Source organism: Schistocerca gregaria, chromosome X (genome assembly GCF_023897955.1).
Source record: "Schistocerca gregaria isolate iqSchGreg1 chromosome X, iqSchGreg1.2, whole genome shotgun sequence".
Classification (NCBI taxonomy): Eukaryota; Metazoa; Arthropoda; class Insecta; order Orthoptera; family Acrididae; genus Schistocerca; species Schistocerca gregaria.
In genome coordinates this window covers 724,194,458-724,220,840 of record NC_064931.1, presented here as the reverse complement: position 1 = coordinate 724,220,840, position 26,383 = coordinate 724,194,458, and the positions used below count along the sequence as shown (strand labels likewise).

The window sequence follows — 26,383 nt, the reverse complement described above, 5'->3', positions numbered from 1 at the left end:
TAAATAACCACTTTTGAAACAACATGAAATGGAATGAACACATCATGTCAGTTGTAAGGAAAGCAAATGGCCAACTACAGTTTAATGGGAAATTTAAAGGAAAGTGTAGCACAACTATACAAGAGATCACTTATGGAAAACCCTTGTGACCAATCCCTATACTTGCTTAAGCATTAAGGGCCAATTTCATGTGAGAAGCCTATTGCGTGTAATTTAGTTGTTTCTGAGTTTCTCATAGACAATGAATACTGCTCAATATTATTCATGTGTGTGAAAAAATATATTTACTGAATGATTGCAAAGATACATCAATGTGGGGCCTGCCAATTCATTGTAAGTCTTCTCAATTATCACATTCACACAGCCAGAAAACTTAACACCTTTAATCACATATTTTTGTTTTAATATAGCCATGAGCTGTGGTGCGTGTAGTGTAGCATAGTGATTAGTGTCCTTGGATGACATGCTGCAGGTCACCAGTTCAAACCCACCCACCAGCAACTATTTGTTATTTAGCATTTATCAGTTCTGGAAAATTTTTGAAATACCTTATGCTTGTGTTGTCTGTACATTATGAAATATCTGTAGTTTGTGTAAATACCAACATTCTAGAATATTCTATGTTTGAATAAATATCTGCACTCTCTGTCAAGGAGATCAGTTCTGTTCAGGCTGTTCACTGGTGTCAAGTAGTAAACGTCTTTTCTGTTCTAAGTGTTGTACTACACTGATGACGCTGCTTCGGATTTGGACTTGATTGTGGTTTCAATGTGATATTGTTTGATGGAGACACCAAGTACTTCCAAAACATCTGAATCACTGTGGCCCCAATTAAGCAACACAGAAGCTTTTACGTACACAGACAGGAACTGGAAGAAAAGGAGTGCATCATTCCCAAGATCTGTATATTCAGGAGACAGATGGATTCAGACACAGCAGTAAGTTGGCAACACATCAGGCATCCATCAGTATTTTCTGGAGAAGCTGGACATGGCCCAAACAAATGGTTGAAAGGATTTGACCAAGTTGCCAGATACAACAGATTGGATGACATGATGTGTATGGTAAATGTATAGTTTTACTTGGGCAGCATAGCCCAGCAATGGTTCAATAACAATAAAGAGAAGCTCTTTAGCTGGGACTACTTCCAGTTCAAACTGAAGTAAACATTTGGTGACAATAAATACCAAGTCTGCTTAGTAGACGAACAACTCAAGAACACGGCCCATCATCATGGTGGAATGACACAATCGTACATGCAGAATGTTTTTGTCTTTTACAAAATTGTGAACCTGAATATGACAGAAGCTGAAAAAATCTAAGATTTGTTGAAAAGAGTTGCAGAAGACGTGTGCCAAGCTCTTCTGGTAAAGGATGACACAACAACAGAAGAATGTGACAGAAAAAGAGTCAGACAAAACAGTCATGATTGACTACCAAATGTGGTACCTATGGCAGTTTGTGGAAGACCATCATCTAGCTTCTTTCATATGCTGTGTTGTAAGAGAAGAGGTACAGCTTTTCATGGCAGCCACAATTGTCAGACCGACTACACAAAGTACAGCGTGGCCATGAAGGTCAACCCCATACATCAGGAGGTAATAGGTATTTTTAAATTTGTGGTAAGTTCCTGCAGGACCAAACTGCTGAGGTCATCGGTCCCTAGGCCTACACACTACTTAATCTAACTTAAACTAACTTACGCCAAGAACAGATGATGATTGGTTTGCGGGACACTCAACTGCACGGTTATAAGCGCCCATACAAATTCCCAACCTTTTCTCAGCCCAATCGCGCCACTTTCATGAATGATGATGAAATTATTAGGACAACACAAACACCCGTGCCCGAGGAGAAAGGTAATAGGGAATGTTGAAGAAGAGGTGTACCAATCTTTGGCACCAATCTCCACCACAAGTTGAACATGCCACTAAGAATCAACTCAGCCAACTTGGACTTATGCCGTCACTATCAAACTACAACTCAACATCCGCCAACACACGTTCATCCAAATACTTCACCAAGTAAAATGCCCTGCAGAAGAATGGACATTTGGGGGAAGAAGGACAACATGTCAGTCTGTTTTCACTGTGGATGCCCTGGACACATTGTTCACTACTGCAGAGAAAGAAGACTAGTGTTTAAAGACCATTATGCTGCAAGACACCAACCGTCACAACAGTCATGCCAGTCAACTGCAGACGAGTATAGTCAACCTGTGTGAGAAAGCTCATCACCCTACCCTGGGTGAGTTCACATCCCAACATGCTGTAGCCATTCCCCATTGCCGTAAAGAGGTACTAGCCAATCACCTAGCTGTCAAATACAGGAAAACTAAATGAGGTGACCATCTACGGAGGTGAGACAACCACAGGTGAAAATCCCTCAAGTACAACAGTTACCGAGATAACAGGAATCTCATCACATCGTCAACAATGGCCAACCAGCTAGCTGACTCAGGGGCTTCTTTATCTGTAACATTGAATGCTTATCACCACCACATAAAGAAGATCATGTTCTGTGATATGAGGGCGATTGTACTGAAGGTCACAAATGGGAAATATAGCCAGCCAACAGGAACATGTATTGCAAGATTACCTATCAATGACACAACACATCCCTTTGAATCTGCTGTTGTAATAGAATGTGTACATGGCATAATTCTCACACAGGACTTCTTGTAGACATTATAGACTGTGGATGATCAGAGTTCCAGAGGGCTCTAGACAGTTGTTTGCCATTGAAGACATAATTATTCTGCCACCATCAACACGATGAGATCCATCCGTCAACTGAGAAGAACAGTTAAACTGTGAAGCTTTTGTCATCTGCAAAAAGCTACTCAGATTCACAAAAGAAATCTAAATCCATGGACAATCATAAGCATTGTACATGGTCAAGGAGAACTCTGGATCACTATATGTACTGAGTAGCCACAATTCATCCCTAAAGGTTTGTGTGCAGAGACAGTCAAACCAGTCCCAGAAAGGCAGCTAAGTGTCATCGATGAAAAATCTTGCTCCACTACCATTACAGACAATGCAGGGGAGGAAGCTACTCGATTATCAAATTCCCAATATCATACAGCCTGATAGAGGAATATCTTTGATGAGTAATAGGCATTCTGCACTTTTCAGAGGCTTTCAAATACAGCATAGAGAAAAGACAGCCCAAATGCCCCATGATAAAACATTGGACCAACAGTGGGGATCATCCTCCAATTAGTGCTCCTACAGTTTGTTGCTGGCTTAACAACAGATAATTCACAAGGAAGTGGAGAAGATGCTGTAAGATGACATCACTGAACCTTCTGAGAGATCCTCTCCAGTGGTCCTTCTGATGAAGGAGGATGACACATGGCATTTCTACGTTAACTGAGGAATGTCATGAAAAATATGTCAATCCATTGCTGAGCATTAATGAAACCCTGGACTGCTTGAAAGGTGCAAAGTATTTCTCAACTCTGGACATGCAGACATGATACTGAAAAATTGAGAGTGATGAGGCTGACTGAGAAAACACTACCTTCATAACTCCTGGAAGCCTCTATGAACTCAAAGTTTACCCATTTGGACCACGTAATGTTCCAGCCACAGTCGAATGTATGATGGACAGCCTGCTTTGGCACCTAAAATGGATGATTTGTCTTTGCTGTCTGGATGATACTATTATTTTTGCAAGGACATTTGAAGAACATCTAAGACACCTGGATTTGTTTTGATGTGTGTTCAGACTGAACGGTGTCCTCTTGAATCCTAAAAAGTGCCTCTAGTGAGTGGTGATGAAGTCCAACCTGATCCCGATAAAATAAAACCAGTCATGGATTTTCTGACTCCACAGCACATTTGTGATGTGAGAAGTTTTCTCAGACTGTGCTTGTACTACTAGTGATTTATAAAGAAGTTCTGTACCACGGTACAGCCCTTGCAAGAGCTACTGCAAGGAAACACCAATTTTTTCTGGAACATGACACAAGGAAGATCATTCCTTGTCCTCAAGGAGGTGCTAACATCTTCACCAGTTTTAACATTGTATGATGATAACATCAAGACACAACTTGACATTGGCATTAGTGGTTTTGAGAAGGGTTTGTTCTAATACAAACTCAGGAAGGTCCAAGAGAGGTAACAGCTTATAATTCCACATTACTCCAAGCCTAAGAAGAACTATTACAACCAAGAAACAATGTATTGCAGTTGACTGGGCCACCTTTGTTGACTTGTATCACAATTCTCTACGTTGGCTGACTAGCCTGAAGGATCTGTCAGTTTGAATGCTCAGATGGGCACTGGGTTTCAGGAATCCATCATACAAAAACAGGCATAAACACAAAGACATGGAATGCCCTTCAGAGAATCCTTTGGTGGAAAACAGCATCATCAATGATATCTCAATCATCTGTGCATTAAATAATTGAACAGTGGGAAGATCCAGCATTGCTAAAAACCTTAGAAGCCTTGAAGAATGAGGAACCAACCTAAGGAGGAGTCTCATTAATAAACGGAGCATTTTATAAGAGGAACTATGATCTGAAGGGGTGGTAATGGTTGCTCATCATTCCAGTTCATTTGAGGCCAGTCATCCTAAAATATTTCCACAATGCTCCAACATCTGGTCACCTGGGATCCGTGAAGAGTCGAGACATAATCAGATGCGGGTTTCACTGATCACGCCTCTACCAATCCCTTAGACAATATGTCAGCCACTTCAAGGAATGCCAACAATGGAAGCACAGGCCATAATTACATCTGGAGCATTCGGTACCCATTCCACCTGCAGCAGTGCCATTTCACAGAATTGCAATCGAACTCTTGAGGGTCATGAAGTCATAAAATGGGAACTTATGAATCATAGTCTGCAGTGACTACATCACTTGCTTCACGGTCACCAAAGCAGTGCTGAATGCCAAAGCTTCATAAATTGCAACATTCTTGCTGAAGGAATCATTCTGAAGCACAGAGCACCCCTTGTGATAATCTGACCATGGAAAAGTTTTCCAATCCAGATTAGTATGAAAGGTTATTTCATGTTGCCCTTTGCTTCTGCTTTGGCACATGTATGTCAGCCAGTTATTGCAAAAGGATGTCTGGAATGAACTTTATGCAGACACACTGTCAATCACTAATCAACTCATGTGTCTGAAAATTGGAATTGATGTTCTCATTTTCAGCAAACAATTCATTGATATTATTCACTACACTGCTTTAAGTGAAATATGCGTACGAACCATCAAAGCTGCTTGGCAAAAATTAATACTTACCTGATAATGGAAAAGTGTGCCTTCTGTAAGCATCTCCCCTGCAATTGTCAACTTGTTCAAAAGCATGTTGTTCACTGACTGATTCCACTGTGGCAGACCATGCAAAATACGAAGTAGTAATATGCACTCTTCAGCAACTGTGCTTGAATAAGATGCAGTCAATGGAACTCTTATTTTGGTTTGTTGGGTCCCACGTCCAGACTCTAGAAACATTTAACATTTCACTTATCTCCCGTCAAAAATACATGAAGAAAACTACAATAAATACTGCTTCAGAATATTACAGTACATACCAATGTCCTGAAGAACAGGATCTTTTGGACACAGAAGAGCAGTAGAACCCAACAGGCGGAATAATTTGTCAAGTACTGCTGCTTTTTTCTGTGGAATTGTGGTATCCCATGCAGGTAATACAGCTTGAAGTGTTCTTAAGGCTAGGATCTGCAGACAAACATGAAGTCCCACTTAGCAGCATTTATTAAAATTTAGTTCTCTGAAAGTCTCCATTAATCACTCATTACAGTTTATTCAATATCAGCAAAATATCTCTATATTACTGAACACACACCTGCTGTTTCCCTTTTTTCTACTATCATGGCTGTAATTAAGCACTGGTATGTATATTAACATCGCATTGCAACCACTTTCTATAATATCCCTGGACAAATTTCTTCAAAAAAGCTTACAGCTCTTGTTGCTAGGCTCTAAACTACATACTTTTGAGGTTTGTAATCAGGCATCATTGTTTTAAGGAACAGCCACAAATGACACACAGGCATGTCTTGAGAGTAGATACTATAACATTCTAAATGTTGTGCTTTTCTTACAGTCCTTGAATTTGTTGTGACACACAACTGGGACAATGCACAATGTAGATGCCACTGTCATTAGGTCCACAGCTAAAGCAAAGTTTATTATAAAAATGAAATAGATTTCTTGATAATCTTGCATAGCTGTTATTTGTTGTACGTTTACACACAGTTAATGAATCACAATACCAAAGCACCTCGAATATGTTAGTTGACCTCACACAATACTTTCTTGGTGATTGCATTTACTCTGGGTCTCGGAATACTTCATCAATCTACAAAGACAATTTTGCATTTATTTCTCAGTTGTTCCAAAAAATTATAGTTATTTCTCCAGTAATCATATTTTTCATAACCTCTAGAGTGAAAACCTCACACATAACTTTAAGACAAATTTATTCATGGTTTTCCATGAACATGTGACACACAATATTCATTATTAACCTATGAACACTAAGATATTATCTTAAAGTTTCAAGTATGTACCTTGTACCGGTTTGAAGAACATGTGATTTTTGCACCCATGTGGAAAACAATGAACTTCAACAAATAAACTTCACATTTTTTTCCAGTTACTGCTGTGATAATGGGAAAAACAACTGTTCATATTGAGTTAATCAGGGCTTACTTCTGACCAAGCTGTGTTTCTCTTATTTAGTTATAGCATCAGCATCTAAAACCTATTGACTTTTGAAAACTGTTTGCCTCTGTGCATCACAAAACCTATTACAAAACTTAACATACTACACATAATTGGTTAATCTTGTCCATTATGTTTTGTGAATTAAATTAAACATTCATGAACACAATACTGAAGCTAGGTAATGGCCTGTTGCAGTTTAATACTGTAATTTCATATCATGTTTAGGTGATCCTGGAGGGATCCACTCAAAACCTATCTTTCCCATTAAGTGAGAAATGAGTAATGGGAATATCCTACTATGCTGTAAGAATACACTGTATGCATTATTAATTTTGAAACTTTCTGGCAGATTAAAACCGTGTGCTGCACCAGACTTGAACCTGGGAATTTTGCCTTTCACGTGCAATTGCTAGAGACCCTGAGATGACTACGAGGAAGATCAAGTATCTGATTTCGCTCTGATCATGTCTTCTGCATGAATATGTACTAATAGCAGTTAGTTATTAATCAATGTGTTGGCTCAAATGACATCTTCTGCTGGATCACAAGTCACCCAGTCTTCTTATGGAATGTTGAGCACAACTTTGCCCTGTGAATAGTGATGCTGGTTATAAGACTGTAAGCATAGGCCTTCTATCATTAAACGCTGAATCACGATATGTAAGCCATTTTTGTATGATCATCCTGTACAAGAATAAGAGAGGACCATACAATCGCAACCTTGGAAAGGACCCACACTGATAAACAATAGTCAAGGATTTGTTGAATAAAGTTTCTGTAAGTGATCTCTTTTTCTATAAAATCACAATTCCTTAGAATTTTTCCAAATATTCAGAATTTAATCAGTGGGTTCCAAATGGTTAAATTTATTTTGTTATTAAACTTTAAACTGCTGTGTTTCCTGGCTACCATCAATACAATTGTGTACCGCAGGTTGCCACAGTTCTGGGCTGCTAACAATACTTCCTCTAGAGGTCCAATGAAAACATGCTGCATAAACAGACAGATGCCAAGTTGTTAGAGGCTAGTGTGCATGTCCGGGATAACGTTCCGCTGGCCACTGCAAAAACTCTAAGTCCTTATCTGAGGTCAAAGTTTTCCCACACTATATAAGTGAGTGTGCTCTCACGCTACACTCAGTCTGTGTCTTGCTGCTGCTCAGGCAACTGCATTAAACGCCACCAACATGCCCTACAGGAGGTATCGTCGTACCCGCACAACGGTCTGCAAAACCATAGAAGACGTTGAACTTACAACAACATCAGAAGACAAGAAAAATCACATTCCAGTGAGGAGTGTTGCAGCCCATGTCCTCGCCAATGGACCTTGTGTATTTCTTCCTCTGGAGGTCAAATGAAAACATGCTGCATAAACAGACAGATGCCAAGTTGTTTTCAGTTGAACTTCCTGCAGTCACCACGGTACCCTGTGGTACCAGCCTCATCACAAATGATGCTGCCATAGTGGCACTACATCGCTTACGTGAGTCACTTGTCTCCACCAGTATCCTTCTGCTGAGTGAGTATTTAGGCGGTCACCTGACCGATCTACAGCCAGTGCACACTCCAGGCTTACACTGGCTGCACCTAGCAGCTCATCAATCGGAGCTCACATAGCTGAGCCAATGAGGAGTATTTCAATACTGTGTCCATGTGTCCTTGAGCTACCACTTCCACTGACCTCGTCTAAACTGTCCTTGAGATGTCACTTTGTTGAACCTCATTTCTGCCATCCTCTAGCTCACCACCCTCTTCAGTCCAACTTTGAGCAACTTACTGTTCTCCACTGGCCATGGCCTCACAGACTTCATTTGTACAAGAATATTCCAGTGCAACCTAGGTAATTGACTTCCAGCATGAACCACATAGTGCGAACTGATGTCTCAGGAAACTGCATTACTTCATTCTATTCACTAGACTTAATACACTTAACAACTATTCTTTGCTAGTATCAAAATGAATCAAATCAGTGCTAGCAGATGGGCAGTTTACTGCAGACATTGTCTTCTGCTCATGCCATACATCAGGTGGTGTGTGTGTGTGTGTGTGTGTGTGTGTGTGAGAGAGAGAGAGAGAGAGAGAGAGAGAGAGAGAGAGAGAGAGAGAGGTTAGAACTTTGTGTAGTTATGATATGTGCTCAATTAGTAGTGGTTGCCTCCAAAGTAAGACCTATTTGAGTCCACATGTCTACATTGGTTCTTTCCACTAAACAAAACTTTTCTGCATGCTGTTATCTGTAACACCTTGCAGGAGATCTAGCATTTTTTGCCTTCTTCTGGAACCCAAGAACACTCCTCTAGTAAACTGCTCAGCCAGTGCCAAAGAGTTGATCAATTATCATGAAAATTATCACAATATAAAAACACAGTTGAAGATCAAAAACAGTTGTGCACTAGTAATGTATGAGACATAGTTTCTTAATAATGCTAGTGCTCTATTTTCTTTTTTGTGGATTATGTATATCCATTGTGAACTTAAGATTTCACTGCTACTCATTTCTAGTTCCAACCAGATGTTTGTTTAAAGTACCATTTGCATATTACTAAAATTAATAACTGAGAGCAATTATAGGACTTTGTCCAGTTGCATATCATTATGCAAACTGTCATATTTGACTGCAAAATGTGTGAAAATGAGTGCCCCAAGAGAACGGCTGGTTTCATTCATGCTTTTTATGACAACTCTTGAGGCCTTTTCATGTTGATTCTGAGCAATGGTGCATCCAAAATGTTTCCCTTGGCCACCCATAACAAAACTGTGTCGTTTTAATGCTGGATATCACAGTTCTGACCTCTGTTGTGGAAGCATTGTGAGAAAGGGTGAGATGTGGGTAAGGGGAGTTGTGAGATGGTGTGACATGTCCAAGTGGCGTGTCGCTGAGCCCAAGGGTCACGGTGCAGGGGCCACGCTATTGCACCATTACAGAGGAAGGTCATAGGCACCTCTGAAATAAATTTTGAATTTTTGCATCATAATGAGAGAAAATTAAGGGGTTTCAAAAAACTGACCCTTCAATTTTTTTGTGCATTTTAACTAAGTATGTGAAACAAGTAAAATTTCTAAAGATGCTTAGTCTGGTGTACGAATATAAAGAACTGGCACTTAGTAGAAATGAGCACTAAAAGGAGCTAACTATGGCTAAAGCCAGCCGAGTATTTATACAGTACTAAGATCTGATGGGCATTTGAAATACATAAAATAATGAATAGGCCAAGCTATCAAACACAAGGAAAATGTAATGAATTATGCTCAGAACATCTATTCCACAAAATAAGAGTAACTAAGGTGGGTGAACTTAATACACACGAACAAGTCAAGAAATTAAAATGACCTGCTGGCCACAGAAAACAGAAAAGGAAGATTATGGGTTAACATGTTGACTACAAAGTTATTAGAACTGGACCACAAACTCAGATTGGGAAAGCATTAGCAGATAAATTGGGCATGTCTACTTAACAGGAGTCAGCATGGCATTTGCTTAAAGTGATTCAGGGAAATCACAGAAAGCCTAGATCTGCATGCTGAACAAATATTTGAATCATCATCGTTCTGAATGTTAATCTGGGGTCTTAACCACTGTTGTGTCTTACTCAGTACTGGATACCAGATAGACAAAAACTGATTATTTTTCTCTTCCCTGCAAAAGCACATAGCAAATTAACTAAGAAAAAATGCAGTATGAAGGTTGCTGCAAGTGGTGCAGCTGGATGCTGGCTACTGCCAACACTTTCCTCTGTTGTACACACTCCTACACATCCTATACCTTTTCTTCTATATTTCTTCCATGCTCCACAAAGCTAGAGTGGAGTAGAGTTACCTCTATGAAGGAGGACATTCACCAAAGGCTCAGCTGGTAATTGTCTGTTTCTATATAACTGTCTTCTATTTGGTGAGTAGTAATCTATTCACATAAAGATTTTTATAATTGCATTCTGCATTTCCCACTGTCATATTTATACATAATCATGGATATTCTCTCAACAGTTACTTACATTCTATGAAAAACTACAATCAAGCACGTGCTGAACTTGTCTCACATATACACTCCCAATTAGCATTGTATCAACTTCAACAATCAGGTTTCCATTCACTTTTCAAATCAAACTTTATTTACATGAGCATTCACTGAATTGGTTGACCATTTGCAGTTATAAATTTAATCCAATGAAGTAGGAGACAATGACTAACCCAAATGCTAGTCACTAAGTTACTATAACAGGAAGGAATTAAACTGACCTGTTTATGCAAAGTCACGGTGATGCTTCTGTCCTGTGCTCCTGCTATGGACAGCAGAAGGCTTATCCAAGGTGGTGAGCTGAGAGCTAAGCACATGGAATTCGACACTGCAATAGCACGAACGAAACCCAATGATGCCCATTCTGAGTAATGGGTGACAGCGAGGAGCTGAGGCTGCGTTGGTGTCTCTGACATTCTGTTGCCAAGCTGTATAAACAGAGGTATACTTTAATAAGAAACATGAATTATTGTTTACAAGTTCTGGGAACAACATGAAGACATGTACAGTAATATGAACTATAATTATTCTCCAGCAAAACAAAGAGTAATTCTATTAAGCCTACAAATTTTTCCAAATGTGTGTCTAGCACTTTCTGGAATGACACCTTATATGATCAGTCAGTTGTAGCAAAAGGAAACTCCACATGAGAAAACTAGAAAGATCTGAGACGAAATTGCAGAACATTACTTACATTCAGGAGGCAAAATTTCAGTACTGACAATAAGTACATTTAAAATACAAGACACTGCGATAACTTTGGGAACTAATAGCCCCTTCCTTGGGGAAGCTTAAAATGTAAGGGCACATCCGTCAGAACACAGTACGAGACACATCCACCTGTAGTGTGGACAGCACCCATAATTATTTTGATTCTGAATATTTATTTGAATTTTTTACACTTGTTTGGGAACTGGCACAGTGTCACTGTTGTAAATGCCGTTTCCATTATGAGTTGTTGAAATAAATCAATATTTCTACACCTGTCACAACTTCGTTCACAAAATTTTTGCCTTCCTCCTCATAACACAGCTGCGTGTTAACCTCAATCACATTCACTTTGCCTTGCAGTTGCCAGTCAACATTGTGGATATCAACCATACACAATGTTTATGGTATCTATGAGTCTTTGTAACAATAGTGCAAACTCCTTTCTCACAAATTTCCAGTCAGTCATTACCGAGGTCGTAAATTGTCCACCTTTTGTATGCATATCTGTTTCGTCTTCTATAATTTATTACACTATTCTCACACCACATCCTCACACACATACTTGTACCTATATAATGAACCCACTTTATTGTGGACTTCAACTGCATTATAGCCCTCTGCATAACAAAATTAACCACACTATGCAACTCACACTTGACAAATAATTCAAAGTGAAGAGCCATCGAAACATCCTCACAGCTGAGTTCCTACAAGATAGGCCAGCTGTACTGAGGGCAAATGGGATGCCTGTCATTTCGGACAAGTCTCCATCACCTTCCACATCACTGCTGATATCGCAATGCTATTGCAAGGTGGATAGAAAAAGAAGAAAAAATGTTTGTACCACCTTTTCATATAAATTTGTCAGAATTATTCTGAATTTCTTTAACCTTTTCCTACCACAAAACTTGGTGAGGATATGAAACATTACTGCAAGTTATTCCAACCACATTCATCCAACACTGAAGATATTTAGCTCTGTAACCATTTTCTATAGCACTAGGACAAGTATTCTGTTTGTTACAGCAAAATTCTGAGTTTCCCGTGCAACTAGTAGTTTGCAGTACATTAGGACAATTATTTCGACAACTCTACTTTTGATATTGACTTGTGTGTTCAACCAAAACAATCTTTTTCAGTTTGATATAATGGGAATATAGGCACCTCTTTTGTTCCCTGTGCCAACATTTCAAGGTATGCACTTTGTCCAATGTTACATTATTTCCATTCATGAAGTACCACATGTACATTTGTTTGGTGTATTGTGTTTCATGCACCTGTAAGATCAGTTCTCAAATTTGTATCAGAGGTTAAAATCTGATTTTTTTCAGGATTCAGTTAATTTTGAATTTAACGTAATAATTTTGTGCCTAGTTTTTTTCTAACTGTAGCAATGTTTGCTGATAAATACAGGTGTACTCAAAGATGATGCCTCTACTATTTGATGGTTTCTTGCCTCCAGTCCTAAATTATTTACAGATATCAAAATAATATATTTTTTGTGCTTGGCAGTGACAGTTATAGTTATCTTGAAGATCATGCTTGTTTCAATACATTTCTTGGTTATTCCCCATACAGTAAGTGAGACAACAAATATTTCTGTGAATGAAGCATACTTCAGAGAACTCCCGAATCACCGTGGCTGAATATATGATGTTTAGACAATAGACGTATTTGTTACCATCAAGGACATTAATGGGATGATACCAGAAACCCACACCACTCAAACTTCATACAAGTGGGCATCCCCACATTTTGTCTGTGGCAGAAAACTGGATATTCTGTTCGTGAAAAGGTCACATTTATGAACCCCCAAGATCTGCTGATACAATACTGCGTTATTAGACATAACTTTTGAACAAAATGATCAACATCAGGAAACATAAAATTATTCATAGCAGTCAGTGTGGTATCATTCTTCCTGTGATGGAAAAAAACACAATGTGTAACTGTTGTCGGAAGTAAAATTCATAAACACAGTTTAATAATCTTAGCACATTGTCTATATTCAAGTGTACTGCAGCCATATGGAGTGCTCTCTAGATACCCATGCCATATGCAAAGTGCAGTCCATCATCAGATGGTAGCACTGATGTTTTCACAAGATTTACATTTGTGTCTTCATGAAAAGCTCTCCTTTACATATTACATTCACATCTACATAGATACTCTACAAACCATCATACGATTCAGAGAAAAACAATTGTCTGTATGCCTCTGTATGAGTTCTAATTTCTCATATCTTATCCCTGTTGACCTTACATACAATGTATATTGTCAGTAGTAGAATCGTTCAGGACAGTCAGCTTCAAATGGCAGTTCTCTAAATTTTCTCGATAGTGTTTCTCAAAAAGAGTGTTGCTTTTCCTCCAGAGATTCCTATTTGAGTTCTCCAAGCAACACTTACGTGTTGTTTGAACTTACTGGTAACAAATCTAGCAGCTCACCTCTGAACTGCTTCGATGTCTTCACTCAGTCCAACCTGCTATGGGTCCCAAACACTTGAGCAGTACTCAAGAATAGGTTGCACCAGCATCCTATGTGTGGTCTCCTTTGCTTTTCAATGTTACGCCCAGATATTTAAACGACTTGACTGTGTCAAGCAGGACACTAGTAATACTGTAACCAAAGATTAAAGGTTTTTTCTTACTACTCATATGCATTAACTTACATTTTTCCACACTTCGAGCTAACTGCCATTCATCACATTGACTATAAATTTGGTCTAAGTCATCTTGTATCTTTCTACAGTCACTCAACTTTGACACATTACCATACTCCACGGCATCATCAGCAAACAACCACAGACTACTGCCCACCCTGTCCGCCAAATCATTTATGTTTATAGAAAACAACAGTGGTCCTATCACACTTCCCTGGGGCACTCCTGACAATATCCCTGTCTCTGATGAACACTCACTGTCAAGCACAACATACTGGGTTCTATTATTTAAGACGTCTTCAAGCCAGTCACATATCTGTGAACTTATTACATATGCTTGTACGTTTGTTAACAGCCTGCAATGGGGCACCATGCCAAACGCTTTCTGGAAATCTAGAAATATGGAATCTGCATGTTGCCCTCCATCCATAGGTCACAATATATCATGTGACAAAAGGGCAAGCTGAGTTCCATATGAGTGATGCTGTCTAAAACCACGCTGATTTGTGGACATAAGCTTCTCAATCTCAAGAAATGTTAATATTAAGCTCTTTAAAACACCTTTACATTCAAATTTACAGTTTCACTGCTTCTACTCATTCAGGGAATACATTGACTTGTGAAGTTTTCTTTCAAATCCAATTTGCTATTCACATTTGGTTCATTTAAATGTACAAACTGTGTGCTAATAGCAAATTCTGAAATATAATAGATGGTTAATAAATACTCCAATATAAGGAATTACTTATTGAAAAAGTTGTCTACAGTTCAATGCATTTGACACATTCAATTTACACTTTTCACGATTATACACCATAAATTCATAGTCCCTGTAAAAAAGCCATAAGATCAATGCTAAAAATTCCCCAATTTTGCATTTCTTCCAAGAAAGGTTTACCTCAATTCTAAGTTCTTACTTGAAGTCTTGCTTGATTTCGTCCCATTTTCTTACTACTGACATTTGATGTGACTGAATGAGTTATAAGTGGCACAAAAGACAAATGGTTCACACCACAGGTTGTGATGGGGGGTTAAGGGAATATTTTAGGCCATTGTGGAAAGTGGAGATGTGAGAGAGGAAATGCTGATATAATCAACGAGCAGTGTTGTCAATACAACTTGCAACTTTTAGCTTCACTGTGCAATTATGATACAACTACTGCTAGTCTGCAGCGATAATGTAACCACAAGACAGTTGACACAAAGTGTTCTGGACTGAGCCAATACACGACGAAGGGTAACAGGCACTACCTTTTCTTGTGCCACTTATAACTCAGTCTCATCGTTTTGCATGTATTTCTGATGTAGGGTATTCAGGAACAATATCAATCATCAACCTTTTAAATTCAAACATTGAGTCTTGAAAAATATGCTTGATCATAATTGAGGAAATGTCATCCATTTATGGCTAGTGAACTCTTATTGGCTGGGGACTTGTTATGTCACCCAATAGTCAGTGCACCGCACTAACACATGTAAAATGAGCTCACCTACTGGATGTGTGGAGAGGGGGAGTGGCCCTTCAGCAATGGGAGTGCTGGTAGGGGTGGTAGCAGTTTGTGAAGTGCTGAAAAAATACTTTTCATGCAGATGATGTGCTATGACAAAGATGCCACATGGAAATGGAACAAGGGTTTTGTGCTAGCACATTTTAAAGACTTTCGTGTTCGAATATGACACGATAAGTTGCAATCTTAACAAACGCTACTCATGTTTTGCACCGCACAAACCACACACCATAGATCGTAAAGATTGGCAGCAGTGATAGAGGGCATCGTGTGAAACTGTAGCACCTGAGTTTTCTTCCAAATTTACATTTCACACAGTGTGCAGAAACTCACTGAGCGAAGTTCTAATAAGCTTATAACATCAATTGGGGAAGTTAAATCATTTTTTCGCATCTCTGTTTCTCTCATCAAGTTTAAAATAACACTTTAATGGTGATGAGCTCATAAGAAAAGCATTACACAATAACCGCAGTGGTGACAAAGTACGTCATTAAGAGGATGTCTGCATTTATACTTATGGTTTAATCACATAGCTGTTGTGACGTTTTTGCTTTAATTAAACATGTTCATTTATTATTATTATTATTTTGGAGGGAGCACGAATGACGATCTCTCAAAAACGCATGTTTCGAATGTATAATTTGTGGCCGTATCATGTCAGAAAACAGCTCGATTACCTTGTACCCAGATACCAATTCCAATTTTTGATGAGTTTTTATTTGCTGTTACACATTTGTGATTTTTTAAAAACTAGTAAAATTCATTATCCAAATTAATTTTATAGTACATTTCATTTCCTTCACGTAGACAGATTTTATACAAAGCATTGGACAGCATTGTGATTTTTAATCATACGTTGTTTTTGTTCATATTTTTGGTGGCTTTAACATTTTCCTCGATCCAGCATTTTCTTCAATTTTGCGCTTTTTAAGTCTGGATCACACGAAAAAGTAAAATAGGGGTTTCACTGTAATGACTAAATAAACAATCAATTAAGAATATATTACTCACCAGTAGGTACATTACTATTTGTATGCAAGGAAATAAATAATAATTCTGAAGCCTTACCAATACAATGTCCCTCAAAAGAGAAGCCAGTATTCTGGTTGCAGATTCTTGTACATTATTTCCTTCAATTCCACAAGATATTGCTACTGTTCTAAGCAGAGTTATGGTTGCTTGCTTCAAAAGTCTTGTTGGTTGTATTGCCTTGCCAGTTACCCTCAATACTAGAAAAAGAAAAATTATACACTATATGTAAAGTTCTTTTCAACTTAAAGGAGCAGGTCAAAATTACTACTTTTTAATTCTAACTCTGTGTGTGTGTGTGTGTGTGTGTGTGTGTGTGTGTGTGTGTGTGTGTGTGTGTGTGTCTGTAATTTGATAAAATGAAATACCTACCTGTCTTAAAATTCTCTGTCTTGCACCATTTACAGACAATGGAAAATTATCCACATTGGTGAAGATTTAAACAGTCAGCTCCTTCATTTTCAACATATATTAAATGAATTCAAACACCAGTCCAGATAGTCACATGTGTTAGCATGCCACTTCTGGGATTCAAAGAGTCATGCTGGCCACAGACTGAATCCACCTGGTGCATTAATGACCAAGGCCAATGTGCTGGCCTGCCTGGATGTGGTTTTTAGGCAGTTTCCCCATATCTGACTAAGTGAATACCAGGCTAGTACCCACATCCTGTTTCAATTACATAATTTGCAAACATCTCAAAAATGCATACACAGTTTCATAGGGGATAATATGAAATGCAGACAGATGGGGCACACAGATTCTGTCCTGGGGAGAGGGGGGTGGGGGTTAGGGGACAGGAAATGCATCTGGCAGCTCTTTACCATTAACACTGCCAAATCTAGAATAAAAGTCCATGACAGGAAAGAGAAGACAGCAAGAAGAAATGCATTCAAACAATGCTGTTGCTGTGACCACCAAAAGATACGGGCCAAAATCATACACAAAGAGAATGCCACATGGCAAGGCCAGCCTCCAGAGAGGCACAACACAGTTATCGTCAGACAATATAGGTGGTGTCCACAACACAGTTTGTGCTACGATTCCACCTTATGTAACCCAAACAGTTCCCAGCTGGACATGCATCTGTCAAAAGCAGGTATAAGCAGATGCACAGGTCCATTCCGTAAGCTAGTTTGTCAGTATCAACCATGCCTCAAAACAACATCAGGCCTTATCTACACTGCTATTCAGAGGAGCCCAACTGGACATTATACTAGTTAAATCAGTCATCATTCATTGAATGCAGGACTAGACCAGTGTTAAAAGATTGATCAGTGCAGCTGAACATTTAACTACATTGGCATGCATCAACTTCATACTCAAGTAATGTACCATTTATATGAATACATTATTGGGAATTGTTGCTAATCTGTATTCCAATCATTTATGCCATAGTATGCCTAAACCTATTTGGATCTGTGACAAAGCCATATAGTTGCCACATGCAAGGACATTGCTGTGTTTAGGCTTTTCACTTACCCAGCCAGCAATCACCACTACATCCGAGGGAAGCAATTGCATAACTCATAGGGACCTGCCTATCCACACATATGTGCAACTTGGCCATGATCTGCCAGCCACCAGATAGTATCCCATGTGCCGACAGAGGTCACTGGCCCTATGTATCTATTCTCCTCCATGAGCCAAGTGACTGAAAATAGTGCCTGCGGTATCCTGGGATCCAGGCTGTATGTAGGCTGGTGCTTCAGTCAGGTAGAGCAGTCCACATAGAGTGGGCTTCCTGGACCAAACACTGAGTGCAGTAGCATTCTATCAATCAGGAACTCACTTTCGAGCCATTACAACAATGACAGTCCAGTTAGTGGACTGTGTTTGGTTGATCATACTGGGACTTCAAAATGGAATTGTCCTCCTGAGACTTAAACTCATACTGTGTCAGAACTTGTAAAATTTGACTGTCACAGTGCAAAATGTATTTACTAGTTAGTAATATTGCTAGCAGTGTTTGTTTTCTTCCTAAAGACCTTCAGCCTTTAGACACTACAAACGTTTATTTGTTCTTCCAAGAAGTGACGTCTTTGTCCAGTTAGTAATTCTTATAATGTACTAAAACACATGTCAGACAAGACATATTCTCTCTTATTAAATAGACTTTGTTCTACCATATATACATAAAAATTTCTTGTCTGCCAAACCACATGGACACAAAAAAGTCACCTCCGTAACTGCAAGGAGTTCTCTTCCTGAAATTTGACATCAAGTAAATTTGGTAAATGCAACAGCTGTAACTGTCTTTAAAAGGAACCACCGGAAGGGCATCCAAAAACTGCAAACCAAAGAAGAATGAAGTGTGCTATATGGTACTGGATAGTCAGTCATTAAAAGTAATGTAAAAACTAATCTTTCAACAACATCCAGATTGTTTAAAGAAGAATCCAACTCATTTGTGCATGTGCTGCTCCAGTACTTCATGCCTGAAGCAAAATGAAATCATAGCAGAAAGCGTAAGCTTGTGGCCCTGCACCAAAAAAGACAAAGTCAAAAGGGGTTGTTCTATTCTACTGATTACCTTGAAAGGGAAAAAACAATTACTTGTGATTAATAAGGACATCTTCTGGACCAACTGCATTAAAATAACGGGTATCAAAAAGGTTTAAAATGTGTTTCTTGTGAATAAAATCATATAAGTCTTCTCTGTGTTAGCAGGTGCACTTCCTCACAAACTTACTGAATCCATTTCTTGATACAATGGAGTATGCATGCCACTTTATAAGCATTTTCTTCCCATTAAGGTGCAAAGGTTATAATGGGACAGAAGATCTAAGTTTGAACAAGTAGAAGGTGGTTCTGAGAACATTACGAAGTCCATATGATAACTTTAAATGCGAACATTTTTAGGTTAGGCTTTACCGTGACTGTTATTGACATTACATGAAACAATAAGTTTACTGTTACCAGTTGACTGGTAACAGTAAACTTATTGTTTCATTTAATGTCCATATGATAATGTAGTGCATGCTAATATGACGACACTCAACACAGAACCAGATGTAGTGAGTTCGAATTTCAGTGCAAGAAGAATTTTTTATGACCTACATATGGTCAGCAGAAAGAGAGGAAGGTGGTAGTGTGAAGTTCCTGGTCACCAGAGTATATGTCAATGTCCTGGATTAAATGCCAAGCTTCTCTGCAGTATCTCTGGGACTGAGTTTAAGGTAAACTTGAGCTACTTTAATTGTTATAGAAGGTTTTGTAGAAAGGCTAAATCTATTATTTTGAAATATTTAACAATGGTGATAGATGCTGCCTCTTCATGCCATGATTCAAGCACAAATAGTTATATGTGATGCAGCATAAAGTCACAAGTTTACACAAGTAGAAAGGACATTTTACACATGTAGATTATTTAAGAAATATGAATTGGGCCAAGGATTTCACATTGCAGAATGTTCAAAATGTGCTTTCTGTAATAGAAACATACATGTCTTCTCCATGTCAGCAGCACATTTAACGTTCACCATTTCACACTCTACATATTACACAATGTTTTTCTACCAGCCAAAATGTAGGATGAGTTGCTGGAAATTATCATGTTAAGATGGACTTATCAAATAATCCTTTCTTCACTAACATGATACATTATTTCTAATGTTCTGGTCAACAGTATGGTATGAATTCCGTTGGGACCAAATGGGCTCTCGTACACCTCTCAAAGAGTGTACATTGCAAGGATTCTCTCTTTGTTGACATGATCTTCTTACTCATTTCGGAGGGACCTGGCATTTGACCAGACTTTTCCTATGACATGACTACTATTATGTAGTAACAGGTGTAGGTAGGTTCACAAACAAGAGTTTATTATTCCAATTACAAATTAGTTTAACTTCAGATCGACAATAACTTGTTACAACCAATAATAAGAACAGAGTATCATTATGCTCCGGAGTCAATTTTGGTTCTGTGTTTTCTCTAGGTCTCCCTAGTTACCAAGTCCCATGAACTTAGAACTTTGCCATGGCTGGAGCTTCATGGCATGCCACACTACTCTGCCGACTCTGAGCCCCTGAATGCTCTGGTGTCACCAGCAGGCATCTGATGCCCCCCCCCCCCCCCCCCCCCCCTTCCGAACATTTCCAACATACACAACCACACCAATGCAAACAGAGCCCAATTTTCTCTTACCTATAACTATTATTACTTACAATTAGTCATTTGCAGTTCAGTTCTCAGCCTTATATATATTTCTATAAGCAAAAACACTCAATTTTGCAATCTCAATTCAGCAGTAAGAGTGCACATCACCAACCCCGAATTACCACTATGCATATTTGCACCCTTATAATGTGCTGTAAAATCTGTGTTCCATTGTTGCCTGAATGCACCATCCAAACAGTTTTGTAAGGGTGAAACATTATGCATAGTTTCCTCAATCAGTACAGGTTTGACACACAGTTAACAGATTCTCAACAAAAACACTCTCACCTGTTTTGCATGCATCTTCACTTGTTTCTGTATCACTTTCTGTATCAACTGGTGTTGGAGGGTCTGCTAATTTCAGGTCATATCTGCCTTCTTTTCCCATACGATAAGAATTAGTGGACCCATTATCCCATTGAACTCTAATCCACCCATCTTCCCCAAGCTCTCCTATCACTCGGCCTTCACCTGGAGGAGGACCATCCTGTAGAATAATTAAACAATATACACTTTAATAAACACTCTGCAACACTGGTGAATATTAAAAATCCATTGCTGACACTGATATATGAGAAAATGCCAATTCCTCATAATTTAATGATCATTTACATAGTATTTTAATGTAACTTTCTAGGATTTAATAAACTCCTTTGATGGATATCAGTGTAAATAAACACAAATTTATCTCAGATTTTCTACACAAACATCTGTATGCACTCAGAATGAATATAATGTGAACACTGTAATTTTTTTTACACCAGTGATAATGCACTCTATACATCAATCTTCCAACAATGTCATCTTGTAAATAAAATATATTTACACTAGTGCCATTCAGTAGACAATTCTTCTAAATAACAATTTGTCTATTTTATTTGGACTGTTGAGCTCCGTGGCCGTGGATAATGATATTTTACTGAAAAATACGGCAACCAGCCACTTTTTAATGCGTTTTTATTTACGCCAATATGCATTTCGGGTTTGCACCCATCTTCAGCTGGCAAATTACATGGATCTTCAGTTACTACAGTAGTTGTCGACAACATGGCGGATAACGCAGTGCGCCTGTGTAAAATACGCGATAAAAAGTGTTGGTGTTGTTGCAAAAAAGAAGAAAAGCAAAGAAAAAACAAGGAGAGGAGAATGCCTGCTGCAGCATCCAAACTGCTGTCAAGATTGTACTACTGTAGTAACTGAAGATCCATGTAATTTTCCAGCTGAAGATGGGTGCAAACCCGAAATGCATATTGGCGTAAATAAAAATGCATTAAAAAGTGGCTGGTTGCCGTATTTTTTCAGTGAAATATCAATTCTCCTAAACTTTCCAGTTTTATCAGCATGCATTAATCTATAAATAAATAAACTAATTATGCAGTGACTAAAGGTCATTTATTCCTCAAATGCATAACACACACACACACATAACACATACAATTTTATTTTCAGTCAGTTTTCTTGCTGGTAATAGGTATCTATCTCAATCTTAAGAAGAAGTGGACATGCTGATGGCACTAGGATGGAGGTCAACTGGGCAAAGGCGATGTTATGACAAGAAATGTAGAAATATTTGGTATAAAAGTATAGAATACAAAGCCTTGAAGAGAGAGCCACATCCAGATAGTTTACAAAGAAAAAGCAATGTCTGTGAAAGGCAAGAATTCAGATTTATGTCCCACTCTAAAACACTGTTTTACTGGGTCTTGAAGTTCCTGAACAGCGCACACAATGACAGTCCAGGACCTAGAAAGGTGACACATAAATTTCAAGAGCGAACGTGAGCTAGTGTGCCAAGTTGGTCATACTCTGTATGACAATTGTTGCCGTATGAGCTGTCATTCGACAGAAGTGGGGGCAGTAGTGAGTCACGTGAAGGACGAGCATGGCCGCCCACTGTGGCAATAGCTTTGTTCGTCTGCTACATGTTGGCATTCTTTAAGTTCTGCTATTGGAGCAGCCGCCATGTATGACAAATTCTGATGTGTAGCAGATGTCAAAACTCACTTTGAAAGCAAGTGGTCACTTTTCACAATGCTGGAAAACCACTGAGGAGAAAAATGGTGGAAAGGGCTGCCATGACAGACTAGAGAAACTTGTTAAATTCTGAAAATCTGGTATATTCTAATAAAATGTAAATCCAGTAAGATACTGGAAAGCCAGTACCACAGAAAAAAGGGAAAATTATGGAGAGTATGAGGGTAAAAGTGCACCCTCAGTGCAATGAATGGTTTTCAAGTTATTCTATGTTAAACAACTTATAAACTGTACGGACTTTAAAAAATTGTCAGTCAGTGACAACTACACCAATTTTCATAAATGAAGTGCCAATGGATAGGTCTTATAGAGATCTATCAGAGAATTAAACCAAACTTGTGATAAACATTAAAAGTTTTTACCTATAGGCCATAATGTGTATCCTGTTCTGAAAAATCAGCAAATTTAGCCAAAAGATTAATTTACATCATACAAGTAGCAGCAGCACTACAGAATAATAATAGTTAGAAAAGTAGAAATAGGTTCTTGATTAGTTGTTTATATTCATTAACAATATTATCACAAAAGTAATGTTTTCATGTTAAAGCATAATTTATGTGAAAACCAATGAGTGTACTAACAATCTAATTTTGACATTGAAAAGCTGATAAATTTGGAAGTGATTTCATACATAATACTTGTATATATCAACAGATTTATATGTTTACATGCTCATAAAGCAAAAATACTTGATTTGGCTCATGTGACCTATGAGAGAATATAAATACCCGGCCGCCATCTTGGCTTGAGCAGGCTCGTTGAGGCAGTATTCACAAGCAGTCTCTGTGTGAGTTTGAAGGGTAGTGAGTCAGTCGCTTTGTGAAAGTATTGAGCTTTTTCTAAGAGTCTAGTTGTGGACTTAGAAAATTTTCATGTGTGTTGCCAGTGAACACTTGGAAATATTGTTGCATTGTGGACTTAGAAAATTTTCACACAGTTGCTAGTGAACATTTAGTAATATTTTCGAGCTAGGGACTTACGAGTATTTTTCTGTCAACTCTGCAATTTTACCAGAGATTTAGAGTGTGGATTCAGACTTGTGGTTTTTGCCAGTTAGTATCTGAGACCTTTAACTTGAATCTGAAGCAAGGCGGACTTAGAACTTTTCAAGGTTTTGGAGTGAGTGAGGACCTAGCTGAGATACTGCCTGGTTATTTATGTGGTGTCACTGCCAGACACCTCACTTGCTAGGTGGTAGCCTTCAAATCGGCCGCGGTCCGGTAGTATACGTCGGACCCACGTGTCGCCACTATCAGTGATTGTAGACCGAGCGCCACCACATGGCAGGTCTAGAGAGACGTTCTAGCACTCGCCCCAGTTGTACAGCCGACTTTGCTAGCGATGGTTCACTGACAAAATACACTCTCATTTGCTGAGACGATGCTGCCATTCGGGTGTGCATCCGCCTCTGCATTGTTTCAGCAATATCTACAAACTGTTTTTGCGTCGGTCCCTACTGCAGCAAATTATCTGGACGATATTGTGATCTCCGGAAAGACGGAAGAAGAACATTTGGCCAATCTCAGAACATTATTTCAGGTTTTGCGACAAAATGGTCTTCGCTTGCAGAAGGACAAATGTGTGTTTTTTGCTTGGGACATGTACTCAATGCCCAAGGCATCCATCACAGTCCCACGCACATTTGTGCCATACAAGACTTGCCTTAGCCGCAGAATTTGAAGCAGCTACAGAATGTGTTGAGAAATATTGCGTATTATAATAAATATGTGCCGCATGCCTCTTCCATTTCAGCTCCGCTTCATCGCTTACGCCATAAGGGTGTTCCATTCGTCTGGACGACGGAATGCGAACGTGCCTTTCGCCGGTTGAAATAGGTGTTGCTTTCCAATCCTTGCCTTATGCCATTCGATCCCCAGAAGCCCCTCTTGTTGATGGTGGATGCATCGGATTTCGGGATCGGTGCTGTGCTTGTGCTCAAAGATGGATCGCACGATCGCCCTATTGCCTTTGCGTCCAAATTGCTCTCGTCTGCTCAAAGAAGTTATTCACAGATCGAGAAAGAAGCATTGGCTCTCGTATTTGGTGTTACAAAGTTTCATGATTTCTTGTGTGGTCATTACTTTACCATCATCGCAGACCACAAACCTTTGACATTGCTTTATCATCCGAACAAGCCTGTACCTCCACGTACAGCACAGAAATTCATTCACTGGTCTATTTTACTCTCGCAGTACCACTACAATATCTTGTATCGGTCCACTGCTAAGGTCGGAAATGCCGATGCGTTGTCCCGCTTGCCTGTTGCTGAGGATAGGGAATTCGATTCCTCCGAACTTGCTTGTGTGCTCATTGATGCGGAAACTGATGACGTTGTCGAATCGTTTCCAATTGATTTTCGTCGTGCAGCAACAGCCACTGCTGCCGACCCTGTCCTTGCTCCCGTTCTGTGATTTTTTGCTACGCAATGGCCCTTGTCAAAGTCATGGATCGGGGACCTGTTGGTTCGCCGATTTTTTGCTCACAAGGAGAGACTTTTTGTACGACGTGGTATTTTGCTGTTGCGTTCTGATAATGATCAGTCCACGGTCGTGGTACCACATTCGTTACAGTCCTCTGTCTCACAGCTTCTCCACCAAGGACATTGGGGTATAGTGAGAACGAAACAACTTGCTCATCAGCACTGTACTTGGTTCGGAATCGATGCCGTGATTACGAATATGTGCTCTTCTTGCATGGTGTGTGCCGAACAACAATCAGCACCACTGCGGAAATTCTTTACATGGCCAAAAGCCACTTCCTCTTGGCAATGCTTACACATCGATTTTGCTGGTCCATTCTGGAATGCTCGATGGTTGGTTGTGGTAGATTCATTCAGTAATTTTCCTTTTGTTGTCCGGATGTCTTCCACGACGTCATCTGCCACCATCCAAGTGTTATCCGCTATCTTTTGCATTGAAGGTCTTCCACAGACTATTGTTTCCGATAATGGCCCACAATTCATGTCCGCAGAATTTCAGTCATTCTGCAAGGCCAATGGTATTCAACACCTGACGTCCGCGCCATTTTTGCCACAGTCAAACGGTGCTGCTGAACGATTAGTCAGGACTGTCAAGTCACAGATGTTGAAGTTCAAAGAGTCGCATTCTCAAGAGGACACGTTATTGTTCTTTTTGTCCTCGTATCGCTCTCAGCCCCAAGATGGTTGCTCACTGGCTGAGTTGCTCCATGGTCGCCATCATCGAACCTGGGCCACACGCTGCCGACCGTTTCCAGTGACTAGTTGTCCTCCGACATGGAACTCTTGCCCGCTCCGGACCATATGTTGTCTTCGCCCGTCGGATTCCCCAGCCCGATGGAGGTCGACCCTTCGGCCCCTCCTGTCTCTCTACAGGCGCATACACCGCATGTTGGCGTGCACCCTGCAGCAGGTTTTCAGACATTTCCTAGTTCCCCGAGGTCCGAATGGCAGGGTGCGGGTGGCACAGTCTCGCCTGTTGTCAGGCTCCCCACCTCGTCGCATACGTCAACATGCGGTCCTCCCCACGGCGGGCGGAAGCCTTGTGCCACAACCATATGCCGATTTGCGGAGGAGGA

General features: G+C 39.5%; 1 protein-coding gene across 2 annotated transcripts in view; it reads right to left on the bottom strand.

Annotated features, from left to right (window-relative positions):
• Nucleotides 1–26,383, bottom strand: part of LOC126297739 (E3 ubiquitin-protein ligase HERC2) — a 752,343-nt gene that overhangs the window by 391,496 nt on the left and 334,464 nt on the right. For both annotated transcript variants that reach the window (XM_049988889.1, XM_049988890.1), the window contains 5 exons: nt 21,083–21,281; nt 16,676–16,836; nt 10,948–11,154; nt 5,554–5,701; nt 5,261–5,463 (listed from right to left, as the gene is read on the bottom strand). In XM_049988889.1, coding sequence (XP_049844846.1) covers nt 5,261–5,463; nt 5,554–5,701; nt 10,948–11,154; nt 16,676–16,836; nt 21,083–21,281 — 918 coding nt within the window. The remainder of the gene's footprint in view (nt 1–5,260; nt 5,464–5,553; nt 5,702–10,947; nt 11,155–16,675; nt 16,837–21,082; nt 21,282–26,383) is intronic.